We start from the raw sequence: 19,106 nt of genomic DNA, 5'->3' as shown, positions 1-19,106 counted from the left end.
ATCCCTCTGTGCTACGGCTTTCTGCAGTCTTTCTCCATTTAAATAATATTCAGCTCCTTTATTCTTCTTGCCAAAGTGCATAACCTCATATTTTCCCACATTATATTCCATCTGCCAAGTTTTTGCCCACTCACTTAACCTGTCTATATCCCTCTGTAGATTCTTTGTGTCATCCTCACCACTTGCCTTCCCACTTATTTTTGAGTCATCCGCAAAGTTGGCGATAGTACATTAACTTCCCTTATCTAAGTCATTAATATATATTGTAAATAATTGTGGCCCCCGCACTGATGCCTGTGGTGCTCCACTAGTTACAGGTTGCCATCCTGAAAATGCCCCCCTTATTCCAACTCTCTGTCTTCTATTAGTTAGCCAATCCTCTATCCATGCTAAGATACAACACTATGGGCTCTTGTCTTATTAAGTTGCCTTATGTCAGGTACCTTATCAAATGCCTTTTGGAAATCCAAATATGTTACATCTACTGGTTCCCCTTTACCTATCCTGCTTGTTACTTCCTCAAAGAATTCTAATAAATTTGTCCGGCATGATTTCCCCTTCATGAAGCCATGCTAACTCTGCTTGATTATATTATGCATTTCTAAATGCTCTGCAATTACATCCTTTATAATAGACTCTGACATTTTCCCAATGATGGATGTTAAGCTAACTGGCCTCTGGTTACCTGTCTTTTGTCTCCCTCTCTTTTTGAATAAGGGCAGTTTTCCAATTTTCTGGGACTTTTCCAAAATCTAAGGATTCTTGGGAGATTACTACCAGTGCATCCACTATCTGTGTAGTTCCTTCCTTAAATTTCCTAGGATGCAACCCCATCAAGTCCAGAGCACTTATCGGTCTTTAGCCCCATTAGTTTCTCTAGTACTTTTTCTTTAGTGATAATGTATTTATTTCCTCCCCCCTCCTTTTGCCCCTTGATTATTTAGTATTTTTGGAATGCTATTAGTGTCTTCTACCATGAAGACTGATACAAAGTATTTATTCAACTCCTCTGCCATTTCCTGGTTCCCCATTATTATTTACCCAGCCTCGTTCTCTAAGGGGCCTATGTTCACTTTGGCCTCTCCCTCCCTTTTTATATATTTAAAGAAGCTCTTACTATCTGTTTTTATATTACTTGCTAGTTTACCCTCAAAGTTTATTTTCTCCCTCTACTATTTTTTGGGTCACCTTTCAGTGGTTTTTAAAGCTTTCCCAATCCTCTGGCTTACCACTAATCTTTGCCACATTGTATGTTTTTCCTTTCAATTTGATTCTATCCTTAACTTACTTGGTTAACCATAGTTCGTTTATCCCCTTCCTAGAATCCTTCTTCCTTACTGGGATATATCTTTGTTGTGAGTCATGAACTATTTTCTTAAACGTCTGCCATTGTTCATCAACCATCTTTTCTGCTAAACTCCTTTCCCAGCCCACTCCAGCCAACTCTCCCCTCATTCCATTGTAATTACCCTGATTTAAATTTAGCACAGTTGTTTCCGACCCAAGTTTCTCACTCTCACACTGAATGCTAAATTCAACCATGTTATGGTCACTGTTTCCTAAGAGATCTTTTACTCTGAGATCATTTATTAAACCTGCCTCATTACACATTACCAGATCCAAAATAGCCCGATCCCTGGTTGGATCTTACTATTGTTCTAGGAAACTGTCCGGAAAACACTCTATGAATTCTTGCTCATGGCTACCACTGCCAATTTGATTTTCCCAATCTACACGAAGATTAAAGTCACCCATGATTAATGTACTGCCTTTGTTACATGCCCTTAGTACCTCCTGATTTACTCTCTGTCCTACAGTATAGCTACTGTCAGGGAGCCTATAGACTACTCCCACCAGTGTCTTCTTCCCTTTGTTACTTCTTACCTCCACTCATATGGATTCTACATCTTCCGATCCAAGATCATTTCTTGCTATCGTACTTATTCCATCTTGTACTAACAAAGCTACCCTGCCACCCTTTCCTTCCTGCCTGTCCTTTCAAAAAGTCACATACCCCTGAATATTTAGTTCCCAGCTTTGATCTCCTTGTAATCATGTCTCCGTAATGGCTATAAGATCATACCTATTAACCTCTATTTATGCTATTAATTCATCTATTTTGTTCCAAATACTATGTTCATTTAAGTAAAGAGCCATTAATTTTGCCTTTTTACCGTTTTTCCCCCCTTTGACTCTATTTGCTGCTTTTATTTATGTTTGTACATCCTGTCCCTTCCTGTCACACTCTGGGTATCATTACCTAAATAGCTGCCCTGCAAGGCTGCCATATTCTTTTGCTTTGTAAGCCTATGTATCCTCTCTCCAGAACCCTCCCCTCTCTATTTAATTTAAAGCCCTCTCTACAGCCCTAGTTATTTGGTTCGCCAGGACACTGGTCCAGCACGGTTCAAGTGAAGCCTGTCCCACCGGAACAGCTCCCTTCTACCCCAGTACTGGTGCTAGTGCCCCATGAACTGAAACCCATTCCTACCACACCAATCTCTGAGCCACGCATTTAAATCCTTGACTTTATTTACCCTATGCCAGTTTGCCTGCAGCTCAGGTAGTAATCCCAAGATTATTGCCTTGGAGGTTCTGCTTTTTAATTTAGCTCCTAACTGTTCAAATTCTTTCAGCAGAACCTTCTTTCTAGTCCTATCAATGTCGTTGGTACCAACGTGGACGACGTCAACTGGATCCCTCCCCTCCCACCCCAAGTTCCTCTCCACCCCTGAGGAGATGTCATTAACCTTGGCACCGGGCAGGCAACACAGCCTTTGGGACTCACGCTCATGGCTGCAAAGGAGAGTATCTATCCCTCTTATTATACTGTCCCCTACCACAACTACGTTCTTATTTCCTCTCCCCATTTGAATCGCTCCCTGTACCATGGCGCTGTGATCAGTTCGCACATCCTCCCCGCAGTTCCCGCTCTGTCCATACAGCTTGTAAAAACCTCATAACTGTTGGACAGTTGCAGGGGTTGAGGCTCCTCGAATGCTAACTCCTGGGTCCCCATACCTGCTTCACTTGCAATCACACCCTCCTGTCTGTGATCACAGACCAAATTTGAATGACCTAATCCTGGAGCGAAGCGTGCAGGTAACTTTCCCCCTCCCTGATCTGGCGCAATGTCTGCAGTTCAGACTCCAGCTGCTCAACTCAGACTTGAAGTTCCTCGAGCTGCAAACACTTACTACAGAAGTGTTGCTCTGGATCACCTTGGTGTCCAGCAGTCTCCACATGCTGAAGCAGCAACACATCACTATCGTATTTAATTTATTAATTAATTGCTCCAGTATCCCAGCTCTTTACACTTTAAGAATCACCTGCTCTTTACACTTTATTGTAATTATTTTTTTACACCAGTATCCATTCTATACTTAACAAGCTATTTTCAAGAAAAAGAGCAATAAAAGACTAGAGACCTAAACACAAACTAAAGACCTTACTTTTACTTTAAAGCCTAGAAACACTCACCAATCAGCTCCTCTCCGCGCTCTTTTCCCTCTCGCGCTCTTTAATGGACTCTTATCTCTCTCTCTCTGCGCTCTTTAATGGCCTCGCGCCTCTCTCTCTCTCTCTCTCTCTGCGCTCTTTAATGGTCTCTCACCTCCCTCTCCGCAGTCTTTACTGGTCTCTCGTTTCCCTCTTTCTCTCCGCACTCTGTAATCGCCTCTTTCCTCTTTCTCCATGTTCTTTAATGGCTTCTCACCTCTCTCTCTCTGCACTTTTTAATGGCCTCTCACCTCTCTCTCCGCATTCTTTAATGGTCTCTTTCCTCTCTCTCCATGCTCTTTAATGGCCTCTTGCCTCTCTCTCTGTGCTCTTTAATGGTCTCTCGTCTTTCTCCCCGTGTTCTTTAATGGTCTCTTGCCTCTCTGTATGTGCTCTTTAATGGTATCTCCTCTCTCTCTCCGCACTCTTTAATGGTCTCTTGTCTCTCTCTCTCTCCGTGCTCTTTGATGGCTTCTCCCCTCTCTCTCCGCATTCTTTAACGGCCTCTTGCCTCTCTCTCCACACTCTTTAATATTTTGAACACCTACTTAGCATGGGAAGTGATTGGGTAGCCTTACTTTGGCAGCTTTCCAAAGGTCTCCCATTTTCTTTCTCATTTTGGAGCCATAGGGGAGATTTTCTGATTTAGATAGAAAATCACAGAGTTGAGGTGTGCAATTATCCAAAATGCACTCCTGGGGGTTGCTTAAATGTAAATACTTCCCCACAGATTCTTGACTAACGAGGGAGTCAAAGGTTATTAGGGGTAGGCAGGAATGTGCAGTTGAGTCCACAACTCGATCAGCCATGATCTTACTGAATGACGGAGCAGGCTCGAAGGGTCGAATGGCCTACTGCTGCTCCTAATTCGTATGTTCATACGCCCTCGGTACAATGGATTCAATTTTAACCAGGGAGGGCATCTGAATTGCCAAATACAGCAGCCATCCTTTGGTTATATTCATGCAGCTGTACTTTAGCTACTGCATCCCTAAACCTTGCGCTTCATAATGCATCCTCTTGAATGCTGGCATTGTGGCCACACTGCTTTCAGTTCACAATGCTTTCTGCTGGCCCAACCAACCAACTGGGCACTTAAATTCCTGTTGCAGCCCTTTACAAGGCAGCAGCCGTACAGCAAAGGTCTTTCAACTGTCTAAATGCTCCTACAAGCATACAGATGGGAGTTCATGATTGGTTCAAGCCCAGAAATCCTGGTGGATTGGCTGCATGCAAAATGTCTACTCTCTTCCTATAGCGCTAAGCAAAAATAAGATTTATCCAATGGAGACAGAGGTCTTTTATTGAGTCCCTTAATTCCAGTTTATGCCTAAATTCACTCAATTGCTTTATTAGGACACTAGGTGGCACACCTGGCCCAGGTCAGGTGGAACATGGCTTAACTCCGCACTGAATAATCAAACGTTAGGAATAAGACTTATCATGAATAAACCTATTTAAATAATTTGATCTCTGATTAACTTAAAGGATATGTTATATTGGACGATCCTTGCAAATCAAAATGACTGAATTTCATTTCAAATGAGTTGGTAGAATTGCATGCGGCTTTTATTGTGACCATCCTTTGAAGTGTTTATATTATCTCATTTGTTGCGGGAGCATGTTGTTTAAACCTCTGGGTTAAGTTCAATTCAAACGTTCTTTTCTAATAATTCATGGAAGTACTTACTGCACCTTCTCCTTGACATCATATTCTCACAGGTATCTAAACTAACAGACATCAGGTTAGAATCTGGGGCACTACACTTTCAAAAAGGTCAGTATCTTCAAGAATAGCTACAAAGTATTTGTAATAAAAATAATGTAAGTGTTTTCTGTGTTTTTTTTCAATCTGCTGCTTCCTTCAGGCTCCTATGCTCTCATGTACCATTTATGGGTTAAAAGTCAGTACTAGCAGGAAGGAAGGTGGACGCATACCCAAGAATTTTCTGTACGCTGAGGTAGCTGGAGACAGAAAACCAGTAGGACGCCCAATGCTCTGGTTCAAGATGCTTGCAAGCGTGACTTGAAAGCCCTAAACATTGATTTTCACGCCTGGTAGACACTAGCTTCTGGCAGAGGAAAATGCCGACATCACCTGTGGGCTCGTGTGAGCCACCATCAGGATCGGCAGACAAAGCAGCTTGACAACAGCCACCAACACTGAGAACAACAACTCACAATGATCCCTGAAAAGCACTTCATATGTAGCACTTGTGGCAAAACCTGTCTCCCATGGATTGATCTCTTCAGCCATCAAGTGCACCATATGAAGGGACCCCATCCCCAACAGATTTGATTTGCTGCATGTTCATCATCTTACGTAGATGGAGGGATGCTAACACCTGCAGCACTAGCAAGCTTCCAGTGCCTCATGCTGGTGGTCATTTTAGATTTTTGAGGCTAGAAAATGCATAATGGCAGGCTACTCAACCACAGGTAGCATCACCTCAAAGCCTGACATTATCCTGCTCAGTCCATGCAGCTCTGATGTCTGCTGCTAGGAGGCTGTCCGGTTAATTTTTGCAATAATTTTCCACCCCCAATCTGTTTGACAATGCCTTGTAGAGAATCTCAGGTGTGAGCTCACCTCACACCTCTGTGGGTCAGCGTACTGACACCACAGTATGTTGCTTCTCACAACCTGTTATCTTCCCTTTTGTAGGTAAGGTTTTTAGAGGCTTAATCAAAACAAAATTTTTCTCCAAAAAGAACAGTCTTGTCTTCAACTGGATAAGATTTCTGTGGGAAATCAGTGCAAAGTAAAATTAAAGACATACCATTGGTTCCAATATGGAAGGCTAGTCTTTGTGCTAAGGGTCAACGTGGATAAGTTTGTCACCGAATGCAGGGTAGTGATTTTGCAAATCTGTGCACCATAGACATTGCACAAATGCTCAAGGTTGCACTTTTTTACGCTCAATTATAAGACAGTTGACTGTTAACAATTTTGTTTGTTGATAAAAAAAGATTTCTGAGTTATCTCAATAACTTCAAATTATGTTAATCATCTTATAAAAGTATCTTTCAATCACAACCATAAGTCAACTGTAGCCAAAGGCTATAATGTTACCACTTTCTTTGGCTAATGTGTATTTCAGCTGAACCTTGCTAAAGTTGGCCAATTAATCACTGTAGGCAGCACTTTGGGCATTTTTGGCTCCTGGCATTCTTTACATAGCCATAGCATGTAAACGAAGTTCTTCACAGATCATATTTAATTTGCATCCCAAACGCAACATGATTCCTCAAGAGGTTATAAAGAGAGTTGTTTGAATTAGCTCATGCAGTGGGATTAGAGTTATTAACTCGTTTTCCTGATGCACATGCCAAGCTTTTTTTTATTAAAGCTATATTGATTACGACACTTATCATTCCTGAATGTCAATTTTCCCATTTTGCAGTCCCAAATATCCTGGGGAAAATAGAAGCGGACAGCAATTTTATATATAGTTGAAAGGTGATTTGACTATGAAGTGCATAAACGGTTTATATTCGACAAGTAGCTCCAGCTCAGGATGCAAATCTAAACCAAATTCCTAAACTCAGGTACAAAAATTTGATAATAATAAGTGGAGGTGATAGATCGACTTTAATCTTCTGGTGGCAGCATTTTTTAACAGTGAAAATTGGATGTAGGTTGGCTATGCCCCTGAGCTTTCACACCTATAGGCTGTCACAAAGGGGTCAATTGAGGATATAGGAAAGTATACAATAAGAAGAAGCATTCAGTTTATCAAACTTAATTTCTCAACAGATTATTGAAAACTTGCCCCACCACCAACTCCTCTCGAGAAGAGCAAATAACAGCACACAGAAACCTAGTATAAAATCCTACAGAGTCCTGCATCTCAGAACTGAGAACAACCTTTATGAACGTTCCTCACAGTCCACATGTAAATTACAATATACAGGGAAATCTATCTGCAATATTGTCAATTTTTAACTCCAACATAAATCTTCAGGATGCAGCCAATTACAGTTTGTAAATGGTTTCACTAAGATAAAGGCAAAATAGTGCAGATGCTGGAAATCTGAAACAAAAACAAAAAGTGCTGGAAAAACTCAGCAGGTCTGACAGCATCTGTGGAGAGAAAGACCGAGTTAATGTTTCGACTCCATATGACTCTTCTTCAGAACTATCACTGGCCTTCTATACAGCTTCACCTGTCCCACCCCCCTTAAACAGTATATATTTCACCATTTTTACTTCCCTTTAGATCTGAAGAAGTCATATGGACTCAAAACGTTAATTGTCTTTCTCTCCACAGATGCTCTCAGACCTGCTGAGTTTTTCCAACACTTTTTGTTTATGTTGCAAATGGTTTCTTTTTTGTTTCAGACACTTAATAGGTCAGGCAGCATCTGTGGGAAGAGAAACAGTGTTAACTTTTCAGGTCAGAACTGACATCAACCTGAAACCTTAACCCTGTTTCTCTCTCCATGGATGTTGCCGGACCTGCTGAGTGCCACAAGTATTTTCTGTTTTTATTTCCTATTTCCAGCATCCACAGCATTTTTCCTTGCCATTGTTTCAGTCGATTTCTCATGTTCAAGACTTTAAGGAGAGGTTGACTTCAACATATAATGAACATAGGTACATAGGTGTAGGAATAGGCCATTTAACACTCTGAACTTGTTCCGCCAATCAATGACATCATGGCTGATCTATGAAATAACTCCATGGACCCACTTTGCCCCATGTCCCTTAATTCCTTTGGTTCGTGAATAAGATTTTGAGGGGGCTTGACAGGGTAGATGCTAAGAGGCTGTTTCCCCTGGCTGCAGAGTCTAAAACTAGGGGGCATAGTCTCAGGATAAGGGATCGTTTAGTACCGAGATGAGGAGAAATTTCTTCACTCAGAATTGTGAATCTTTGGACTTCTCTACCCTAGAGAGCTGAGGATCCTCAGTCAGTGAGTATATTTAAAGCTGAGATAGATGGAATTTTAGACTTTAAGGAAATCAAGGGATATGGTTATTGGGCAGGAGAGTGGAACTGAGGTCTAAGATCAGCCGTGACCTTATTGATCGGTGGAGCAGGTTTGAGGGGATCTATAGCCTATGTTCCTTTTCTTATGTTCTTAACAGAAATATATCAGTCTCAGATTTAAAATTAATAATTGCCTCTGCATCTATTTGCAGAAGAAAGTTCTAAGCTCCTTTGCACAAAGAAGTGTTTCCTAATTTCACTCCTGTCCCCTAGTACTAGATTCCCCAACCAGCAGAAATAGTTGCTCTTCATCACTTCAGCAAGAGTTTTCTGGCTCTGTTGGGATTGGGTGTCATGGCGGGCGGGGGGGACTAATATGGAGAAAAGGCCAAAAATCAGTTTTACACTGTTGTGAAACCAGTTTACAATTGTCTGCTCCACCCGTCAATGGCGGGCTGCGTTTCCCACTGCTGCACATCGGGCATGTCATTTTAATACATTTGCATCTAATTATAAGCGCTGCTCACCAGAATCATCCCCCCACATCAAACTTACCGCCCACTTTGGTGTGACTTCAGGACAGCGTGCTTCACAACTGCCTTTAAAAGGCGTCCACCCGTGCAGTGCCGGGGCAAGGGCTCCAGTGCGGGGTAAGTCAGGGGTGGGGGAAAGGCAGCACAGACTGAAGGAAATACTCAAGCACATGGTGAGGAGGGGTGGGGGGAGGAGGGGGTGGTGAAGGAAGCGTCTACACTGTTCAGCAGCAGCTCCATTGACCTGCTTAGAGTTGGGCCTCTGAAGCTTTTCTGCCCACTCAAGTAACGCAAAAGCATGGAAGTGCCACCAGATGCTCCAGAACATTTCACCCCTCGGGTGGAGACTGCAAATTAATGTGTGTTTCAGGGGGCAGCAGAGCAATTGGCCAACTGGGCAAGTTGTACAATCCCTTTGCAAAAGGTGGCCATGGAGCAGTCACTGGTGGAGGCTCTCACAGCCCCTTGCAATGTCTTTATTAGGGTTTGGATCAGTACCCAATGGTTCAAACTAACAGCACAGCCTTGCAGCGTGGGTTAGGAGAATGCCTGCGCCTGAGCTGAGAGCACAGCATGCAGTCCAGTGGCCAAGGCTGCCGCCAATCAGTCAAGTGGAGTGGAGCGGAGGTGGATGGGGTTTTGGATAGCCAATGAGCACACTACACACTGGCCATCCAAGTGGTGGCCAGCACTGTCCTGAATGTGTGAAGGGGCTTCAGACCCTAACCAAGCGAGGTTCTTAGTACATCGATGGTAACCCATGCGTCTCTCTCTTTGATCCTGCAGGAGGAGAACATCAAGATCACGGAGCCTGGTGATTTAGTGGTATGCCTCATGGTTTACAGAGACCAGAGAAGAAGAAAAGGAGAGCGGTGGAGGCGCCTGGCTTGGCAAAGGGAGGAGCACCTCCCTCAAGATGAAGGGGCGGCAGGGCCTGCTGTGCACATAACTGAAGATCCACACTGGAACCTCATTTTCAAAATGCCTAGGCTTTGCTTCACCAAAGTCCGGGTCGTGACACAAACCTCGTTCTCCCGTGTCTCTGCTGCACTCTGAGACAGCCACATAGGCATCATCAGCCACGTCCTCTGTGGGCAGACTTGTCCCTGAGTTAACATTGCATTCTGTGGTTATGTTCTGTGCCTATATAATGGGTGGTTAAAAGCTGGCATTCTGAGTGTATAATGTATTCTAAACCAGTTGCACAGAATTAAAAAAATCCTCATAGACATTAATGAATAGATAAGGATTTAGCTTCGTAAAATAGTATATTGCATTGAAATATTCAGTAGAGGAGAAAAGAGTGGGAGCAGACCTGCAGCAGTGGGATAAAGTCTTCCTGTTCTAGGTAGTTACAGCCTGGTTTGGCAAGAAGATAAACAAACTTAGATGCATCATCGTGGCAGCTCTGCAGCACTCTGTGAAAGATACAACCATTGCATTTATTACTTTGGGACAGTAAAAGAACCCACACCATTGTAAAGATAAACAAACGATACTGTCCTAGATTTTTTAAAGTTTAATCTTATACTTATGTCCTCATACTACACCATAAAAATAGTCTATTTCTATCTAATAGGTCCCAGAAGAAATCTTGCATGGCTCTGGGAATGAGCAGATGTGGGGGACTAATGTGATATCTCTTTTAAAGATCTGACACAGACACGATGGGCTGAATGCCCTCCTTCTGTGCCATGTGATTCTATGATCCCTTCATAATTTTAAACAGCTCTATCAAATCACCCCATAATCTCGATCCTCTGTTCTGACAAAAACAGCCCTTGTTTTTGGTTTTCCTTTGTGTTTGTATTTTCTCACAGGCTAGTGAATCTGCTCTGTACTTTCTCTGCTCTCTGAGGTTATGATAAATTATATCAATGCAAGATCTTTCTTATCATCGAATCTTGGCTCTCAATTAACCAAAAAACAAATTTAACGTTAAGGTGAGTTGAAAAATCGAACCTCATCTGCCTGCTCGGGTGTTTGTGAAAGATCCCATGATGGTATTTCAAAAAAGAGCAGGGGAGTTAACCCCGGTGTCCTAGCCAATATTTATTCCTCGATCATCATCATAAAAAATAGAATATCTGGTCATTATCACATTGCGGTCGGTGGGAATTTGCTGTGTGAATATTGGCTGTTGCATTTCCTACATTACAACAGTGACTACACTTCACTGTGCTTCAGTGAGAGGTCTGGTGGTTATAAAAAACAGTATATAAATGGAAGCCTTTATTTTTCTTTTACTTTTACACAGTTGACACTTAGTGAGGCTATCAGTTAAATTGGTAACGTTAATATGTAAGGCAAAGCTGCCTACATTGTTCCCTAACGGTATGCCTTAGAGACAATTTCAAAAATCTAACAATCCTCTACTGCACCAATGTAAATTTTTCCATTTCTCATTTCAGCCTTGTAGCTTTTTTGAATGAGGTTAACAAGAATTATGGCCACTTATTACAATGAAATGGATTTAAGGTACAGTTCCACTCAGTTGGAGCACCTACATCTGTCAGATAGTAAAGCCTATCATCCTATAGGTCCAAGGCAGATTCAAACAAGGTCCCAGAAGTAAAAGAGAAGTTTTATATCCACGGTACCCTGTCTGTCAAGTGAAATTTGCCTTTACACCTCAGTCTGTAAAGGTATATAAAGCAGTTTGACTTACACTAAGTAGCATGGTTTAGATTTTGCAACATTTTCAGTACCCCGCTGTGTGCTTCTGAGAGTAGGTTAAACTACTCAAATTGCTATTAGATCTATTTGACCTGTATGAAGGACATGGGAAGGTCATATTACAAGTGCAGTTGACACATCACTGCTTGGTGACAATAGGCTGTAACCAATTTCCCAGAACCTTTCATAGTTGCATGGGGCCAGCGGAAAACATTCATAACAAAACCAAAAATATGAAAAGGCCATTTTGCCCATTGCACCTTATCTGCCTTGTACCCTCCACGCCCCCAGGACATTGACTTTAACACTTAGAGAACACAGCCTGTGTCTCTGCCTCTACTAGCCAATCTGCAAGATTGTTGCAAACATACATAACTTTGAATAAAAATAATTACGTTCTAATGTCAGTGTGAAAAACATTTTGCATTAATTAAAATTTGTGCATTCCTTAACTAATCAAGTAATAACTTTGATAAACCGTAACTTTAAGGTAAAACTTGGAAACAGAAGGTAGAGATGTATACTGAGGGAGGAAGCTCTGAGAAATCCTTTGAAGGAGCTATGTTTGACATTGTATCAACTGGGGTTGGCGAGGAAGTTTTAAAGACTAAAAGATAAATCGAAAGAAAAATGAAAAAAAAAAATCACTGCATAAGGAAAATCTCCAGGTTAACTCAGTACAGATGGGGTTCCAATCCAGCCCAAATTGATAGCATGAAAGTCTTTCTCAGACAGCTGTAAGGGTCCTGTAAAGCCACATTTAGGGCCAAAGGCGGGGTTAACTAAAAAAAATGAATGTGAATAGTAAAAATCTTTTGTCCACCCCCCCACTCCCTTCACTTCATCTCTGGTGGCTGTGCCTTCAACTATCTAAAGCTTGACTTCTGGAACTCACTCCCTCAGCCTCTCTTCCTCTCCACTTCCCTTTCTTCCTTGAAGGCTCATCTCAACAACAGCAACCTTCAATTGCTATAGCACCTTTGACATGTTCCAAGTGCTTCACGGAAGTGTTAGCATACAAAATTTAAGACCAATCCGCAAAAGGAGATATTAGGACAGATGACCAAAAGCTTGGTCAAAGAGATAGGTTTTAAGGAGTATATTAAAGGAGGAGACAGAATTATAGAGACACAGAGGGTAAGGGAGGGAATTCCAGAGCTTAGTGCCTGGCTAACTGAAAGCATGGCTGCCAATGGTGGAGTGAATAAAATCAAGGCACAAGAGGAGCAGTGCAAGTTTTTATTCACCCCTCCTAATATCTCCTTCTTTGGTTTGGAATCCATTTTTGTCTGATTAAGCTTCTGTGGAGCACCTTGGGATGTTTCTCTCTATTAATGATGCTGCATAAATGCAAATTGTTGTTAGCCAACATGGCTGTGTTGAAATGATCTTTTCAACATAACTGAATCCTTATTGCAATAACTGAGCCTGCCTTAAAGCTTTGTGGAAAGGACTAGTTTGATGCCCCTCTAGGATAAATCTCTTTTAGGATTATTTGTCTTTTCTAAACAAAATGAAGGCAACTTCATTATATCTCAATGCAAAAGCATCACCATGTAAAAATGGTAACATATTTTATACAACAAAATAAAACTAAAACTAGTAAAAAATTTATTTGACTTGGTTAGCTGTGGTTCAGGGGTATTACTCTTGCCTCAGGGTCAGAAGGTCATGACCTCAAACCCATTCCAGAGAGGTACATGAGCACATAATCCAGATTTACACATCTGTGCAGATGAGTGAGCACTGCGCTGGCCAAAATGCCATATTTCATTAAGCCCCATCTGCTCTCTCTCAGGTGGGCTTAAATGATCCCCAGGCATTTTTCCAAGAACAGCGGGGTTCTCCTGGTATCCTGGCTTTATTTATCTCTCATTCAACATCCCAAAACAGATTATTTGGTCATCTATCTCATTGCTGTTTGTGGAACCTTGCTGTGCACAAATTGGAAGTCGCATTTCTACATTACAACACCTTAAAAAAAGTGCTTAATTAGCTGTAAAGGACTTGGGGATGTCCTGAGGTTGTGAAAGGCGCTATAGGTGGTGCTAGTCTTTTCATTGTGTTTGTAGGGGGAGGTGTATGTATCTTTGTACAATTGCTGCTGGTGATTGTAATAGTGAAATGCAGGACACAGTAAATACTCACTTTCTCCACATTGCTACACAAGAGTGCACAGATGCAAATCCTGTCCGCTCCCCACCAGCAGATATGAACATGGGGGCTTTCCAGTATAAAGGACAGCCACATGCCTGGAAAAACAAAATCAAGTTTCAAATATCAATTCCTCATCATGGAGGCCTGCAGGGAACAATTAATCTTTGAATAAAACACACAGCTATACTTAAAACAAAGTGGGGCTTCCATTGGGATCCAGCTGATATTGGGTGTGGTAGAATAATGCTTTATTTCCCCAACTGCCCAACATTTTGAAATCTTCACCACACATACTGTCCTCTCACTTCTCTAATTTGGATCCACATATGGCCCAAACAGTGGATTCTTTACAATGACAAGGTACTTTAAAAAAATACCATTTATTCACCAAGTTAACACAAGGGATTCTGGATTATATATAAGTCTGACATTGATGTGATGGTTTTTATGAAGTTGACTATTCCCAAATGAATATGTAGTGGCTGTAACAAAAGACATGGTACAGGTCTCAGCCCGGAGCTTCAATAAACCATTTCACTTTATTCATTGTTTATTATGATGTCTGGTAGAGAAGGAAGACAGGTTATAGTCAAAAACATAGGACTGCAGTTGAAGAAGATTTATGAAACATTTTGGCTTGTGGTAATACCCCATTATGCTGCATCACTGGGTCACCTCAGACCAATGTCCAAGGTTAAAAAGAAGCTCTTCTTCTAAATATTGCTTGCAATAGATTACTACTTGTTAAATGACAGATTCTGAGGGCAGAATTTTCAGTTCGACATGCGGGGGCAGGCCCCGAATGTCCGCATGTAAAATGACGTAGGGTGACGTCGGGTGAGCGTCCCAATGTCACCGCGCGCCATCGCGATATTTCGCTGGGCAGGTGCGCGATGAAGTCCAATTAATTAATTAACGGGCCAGTTAAAGCCCTTTAGTCTTCAACTGACGGCGATTTTTAGGCGACCGTGCAATCTTCGGGTCGGTGCACGGGAGTAACAGTCAGGCGGGTGAGAGACTTTTCTATGAACCTCATCCACAGGCGGGATAAGAGGGCTCAGTGGGGTTGTCAATCTGCTTTGTGGAGTATTTATTGGAGAAAGTATTTTCAACTTGCCTGTGTGATCTGCAGTAGTTCAGAACGCATTCCAGCAGCTTTTTGTTTACTTTTAACCTTCAGGTCAGCGCTCTGCAGTCAGGAACCTTTTGCAGGCCTGTAGCATTCTGGAAGCCTCCCCTTAGCCCGGGTATGGGATCTGACATGTCCACTGGAGGCAGCTCCTCTGAGGAGGAAGGGAGGGCTAGAAGGAGGAGGAGGCCAGGAGTGCACATTCAGCCTCCAGGGGAGCCACCTTTGGGAGAACAGGCATATGCACAAGGGGCGCAGGGCCAAGAGGTAGTCCTAGGTGGAAGGGGCTGCAGAAAACGCCACTATCCTGCTGCCAGGGTATACAGGCGGCGAAGTAGTTACCTCAATATGGCTGAGGTGCAGTGCCGAAGGATGCTCCGACTGTCAAGGGAGACAGTGAACTATATCTATCAGGTGATTGGCCCTGAGATCTCTCCTAACTGTATGGGCGGACACCCCATGCCAGTGGCTCTGAAGGTCACAGCTGCCCTTAACTTCTATGCCTCTGGCTCCTTCCAGGGGTCAGTGGTTGATCTTTGCAGTGTCTCCCAATCAGCTGTCCACACTCGTGTCAAGCAGGTTACAGACGTTCTGTTCAGACGGCATTGACCTTCATCCACTTCCATTGGGACCAGGCAAGCCAGGCCCAGCGAGCCAGAGGCTTCGCGGCCATTGCTGGCTTCCCCCGCGTCCAGGGTGCTGTAGACTATATATATGTGACCAACAAGGCGCCAGCAGGTGAGCCCGGTGCCTTCGCCAACAGGAAGGGCTTCCACTCCATGAACGTGCAGATAGTGTGTGATCACAGGATGCTGAATCTATAAGTTTGTGCCAGGTACCTAGACAGCTCCCATGACGCCTACATCCTCAGACACTCCCAGGTGCCGGGGCTCTTCAGTGCTCCGGCCCGTCTGGATGGTTAGCTGCTGGGTGACAAGGGCTATCCCCTCAGAAGGTGGCTCATGACGCCTCTCCGCCATCCAAGATCAGAAGCTGAGCAGCGGTACAATAGGAGTCACGCCTCCACAAGGGCTGTGGTGGAGAGAGCCATCAGTCTTCTCAAGATGTGCTTCCGATGCCTGGACCGCTCAGGGGCGCACTCCAGTATCCCACAGATCGTGTGTTGGTGATAGTGGTTGGATGCTGCGCTCTCCACAATCTTGCGCTGGAAAGGGGGGACGCAGTGGACGATGAAGATGTCGATGCAGTGGCTGCGGCTGCACACGATGAGTCCAGCAGTGAGTCTGAGGATGAGCATCCACAGGGGAATGCTGAGGGGGTAGACGCTGACCCGGGACTACACCAAGGAGGCAGGGACGCCCGGGAGGCTTTAATCCAACAAACCTTCAGCTAGCTCCACACAAATGGATCAGCAGGACCAGCCTTGCCTGGTGCTTCCATTCCCGACACCTAAGTGCAAAATCTGCCAGGTCATGAGCAGGAACTAAGGGCTTTGTACATAAATTTGAATGTCCAAACAAACAATCATGACAGTTTTCTTAAACATACACACACAGAACAAACGAGCCACCCTCAGCCATGGTCACACATCTGAATTTTAATTTTCAAATCAGATGTTCTCCCAATTATTAAACAATACTGTAATCAAGCAAAAAGAAATCCTAAGTACCTAATCTCAGGCCAACACAAAAACACCAGTGAGAAACCCGTGGTGTGCCTAATGTGCCTTACGTTTCCGTTTGCGGGTGCTACGTCTTGGTGCCGCCCCATCGCTCGGAGTGCTATCTGAGACAGCCTGCTGACTCTGCTGTCCTGTTGGCCTCGATGGCCTTGGTGGTCGTCCTCTGGCCCATGGAGCCTGTGCTGTCCCCGCCTGGGAGGGAGCTGCCAGTTCCACAGCTGCCATCTCCCCAGTCATCGCAGTCTCACCGGATGATATGGTCACTGGGAGAGGGGCGGAGGAGCTGGTGTCCTCATCCAGAGTGCCCTGAGAGGAGCCCACAGATACGACAGGCAGCTACTCCACTGACATGAGGTCGCCCCGGACCTCCCTGCTCGCCGTCGATGGATGGGCAACGAGCTGGGAAGCTTGATGCCCACACCATCTCCACACTGGCACTGACAAGCTGAGGTCAATGCCGATGTGAGGGCTTGCTGGTCAGAGCGCATTCCCAGGAAGCCCTGATGGGTCTCCTGGAGGAGCCTCTCCACAAGAGTCGTCACTCTCTCCATGGAGGACACATGGTGCTTGGACATGAGGCTCATTGCTTCGGCGAGCGTCTGCGTAGACTCCTCCACCACGGAGACCAAGTGAAGCATAGCCTCATGTATCTCCCCCCAAAATGCTCCCGCACAACTGGCTGCATTTCCTGCAGCTGCTGTGTCACGGACGACTCCAGAGGCACATCATCAGGCACCGACTGAGCATGTGCCTGATCCCCTGCAGTCCGACTGCTGGCGCCATCGGCACTCTCTGTCTCTGCCAGCTCCTCCAGCGATTGTGAAGTGCCCTCACCGCTGTGCCCTGGGACACTAGCCGATGTTCTAATTCCCACCGAGGTGCTAGTATCTGCGCTGGTGCCTGCCTCGCAGAAATGGTGTGACGCTGGTGAGACTTGAGGGCCCTCAGGTGTGAGAGGGGGCCTCTGCTGCTCCTCCTGCCGGCCATGCTCTGATGATGCTGAAAGGAACAACAAGGACAGTGGATCAGTTAGTGTGCACACACTGACACACTTCATCCCTGTCCCCCTGGTTCATTATGCGCTCAACCTTCCAGAACCTATTGACACGAGCATTGGTGGGGTGGTAAATAGTGAGGAGCATAGCTTTAGATTACAGGAGGATATAGATGGGCTGGTCAGATGGGCTGATGAGTGCCAAATGGAATATAATGTGGATAAATGTGAGGTGATGCACTTGGACAGGACAGACAAGGCATGGGAATACACGATGAATGATAGGACCCTGGGAAGTAACGAGGATCAGAGGGACCTTGGTGTGCACGTCGACTGGTCCCTTAAGGTAGCGGGACATAAGGTGTTTAAGAAGGCATATGCCATATTTGCCTTTATTAGCCGAGGCATAGAATATAGGAGCAGGGAGGTAATGTTTGAACTGTAGAAAACGCTGCTTAGGCCACAGCTACAGTGCTGCGTGCAGTTCTGAAATGCGCTTTATGGGAGGGATGTGATTGCAGTGGAGGGAGCGCAGAGGATGCTTACCAGGATGTTGCCTGGCCTGGAGAGTTTCAGTTATAAGAAGAGATTGCATAGACTGGGGTTATTTCCCCTGGAGCAGAGGAGATTGTTGGGGGACATGATTGAGGTGTATAGACTTATGAGGTGCATAGATAGGGAAGACAGAAAGGAACCTTTCCCCTTGGCGGAGGCATCAATAACCAGGGGGCATAGATTTAAGGTAAGGGGCAGGAGGTTTAGAGGGGATGTGATGAGCAACTTTTGAACACAGAGGATGGTGGGAATCTGGAACGCACTGCCTGAAAGGGTGGTAGACGCAGAAACCCTCATAACATGTAATAAGTATTTGGATGTGTACTTGCGATGCCATGGCATACAAGGCTATGGGCCTAGTGCTGGAAAATGGGATTAGAATAGTTAGGTACGTGTTTGACCTGCGCTTCCTTGATGGGCCGAAGGGCCTTTTTCTGTGCTGCACACCTCTGAATCTATCACTCTGTGACCGAGCAATGTTGCAACAATAACAAATTAAACTACCATCAGTGCTATGGATGGTGGGAGGATATTGCGGATCTCACTGTTGGCCTCAAATACCTGGCCGTTCCACCCCAGCCTCACCGACACCAGTTGACCTGGGTGTATGGCGCCTCTCCAGTTCAAGGACCTCCTGCTCGAATCTGCTTAAGATGAGGAGGTGAGCCTGGCCACCTCCATTCCTCGCATGCTCCAAGGCATTGTGAGCATTCTTCTCCTGAGAAAGAGAGAACACCATTCATTACAGCAAACTGCACATGAACTCTGCACACGCACGCCGCACCCCAACCACAGTGGGCCATATCAGGCCTCCAGTGCCTCCTCTCCCTGCTACTGCTGATCACTCTCACACAAAGATAGTACGCCTGCTCCCAATCCCCCCAACGGCCCCTTGGACATATGCTACATACATCACTTTAGGAACCACACGGTATTTGCTCCCATAGCAAGGATGCGCAACAAGGTGCAGCATAGAGGGCAACAGATGG

General features: G+C 44.5%; 1 protein-coding gene across 3 annotated transcripts in view; it reads right to left on the bottom strand.

Moving 5' to 3' along the window:
* The window catches only part of ppp2r3a (protein phosphatase 2, regulatory subunit B'', alpha), a 414,183-nt gene that overhangs the window by 54,321 nt on the left and 340,756 nt on the right, over positions 1-19,106 (bottom strand). For all 3 annotated transcript variants that reach the window (XM_078563604.1, XM_078563605.1, XM_078563606.1), the window contains 2 exons: positions 13,789-13,892; positions 10,280-10,382 (listed from right to left, as the gene is read on the bottom strand). In XM_078563604.1, the coding sequence (XP_078419730.1) occupies positions 10,280-10,382; positions 13,789-13,892 (207 nt within the window). The remainder of the gene's footprint in view (positions 1-10,279; positions 10,383-13,788; positions 13,893-19,106) is intronic.

Source organism: Cetorhinus maximus, chromosome 19 (genome assembly GCF_964194155.1).
Source record: "Cetorhinus maximus chromosome 19, sCetMax3.hap1.1, whole genome shotgun sequence".
Lineage (NCBI taxonomy): Eukaryota > Metazoa > Chordata > Chondrichthyes > Lamniformes > Cetorhinidae > Cetorhinus > Cetorhinus maximus.
Note: the sequence above shows the minus strand (reverse complement) of the source record. Positions and strands in the feature narration are given on the sequence as shown.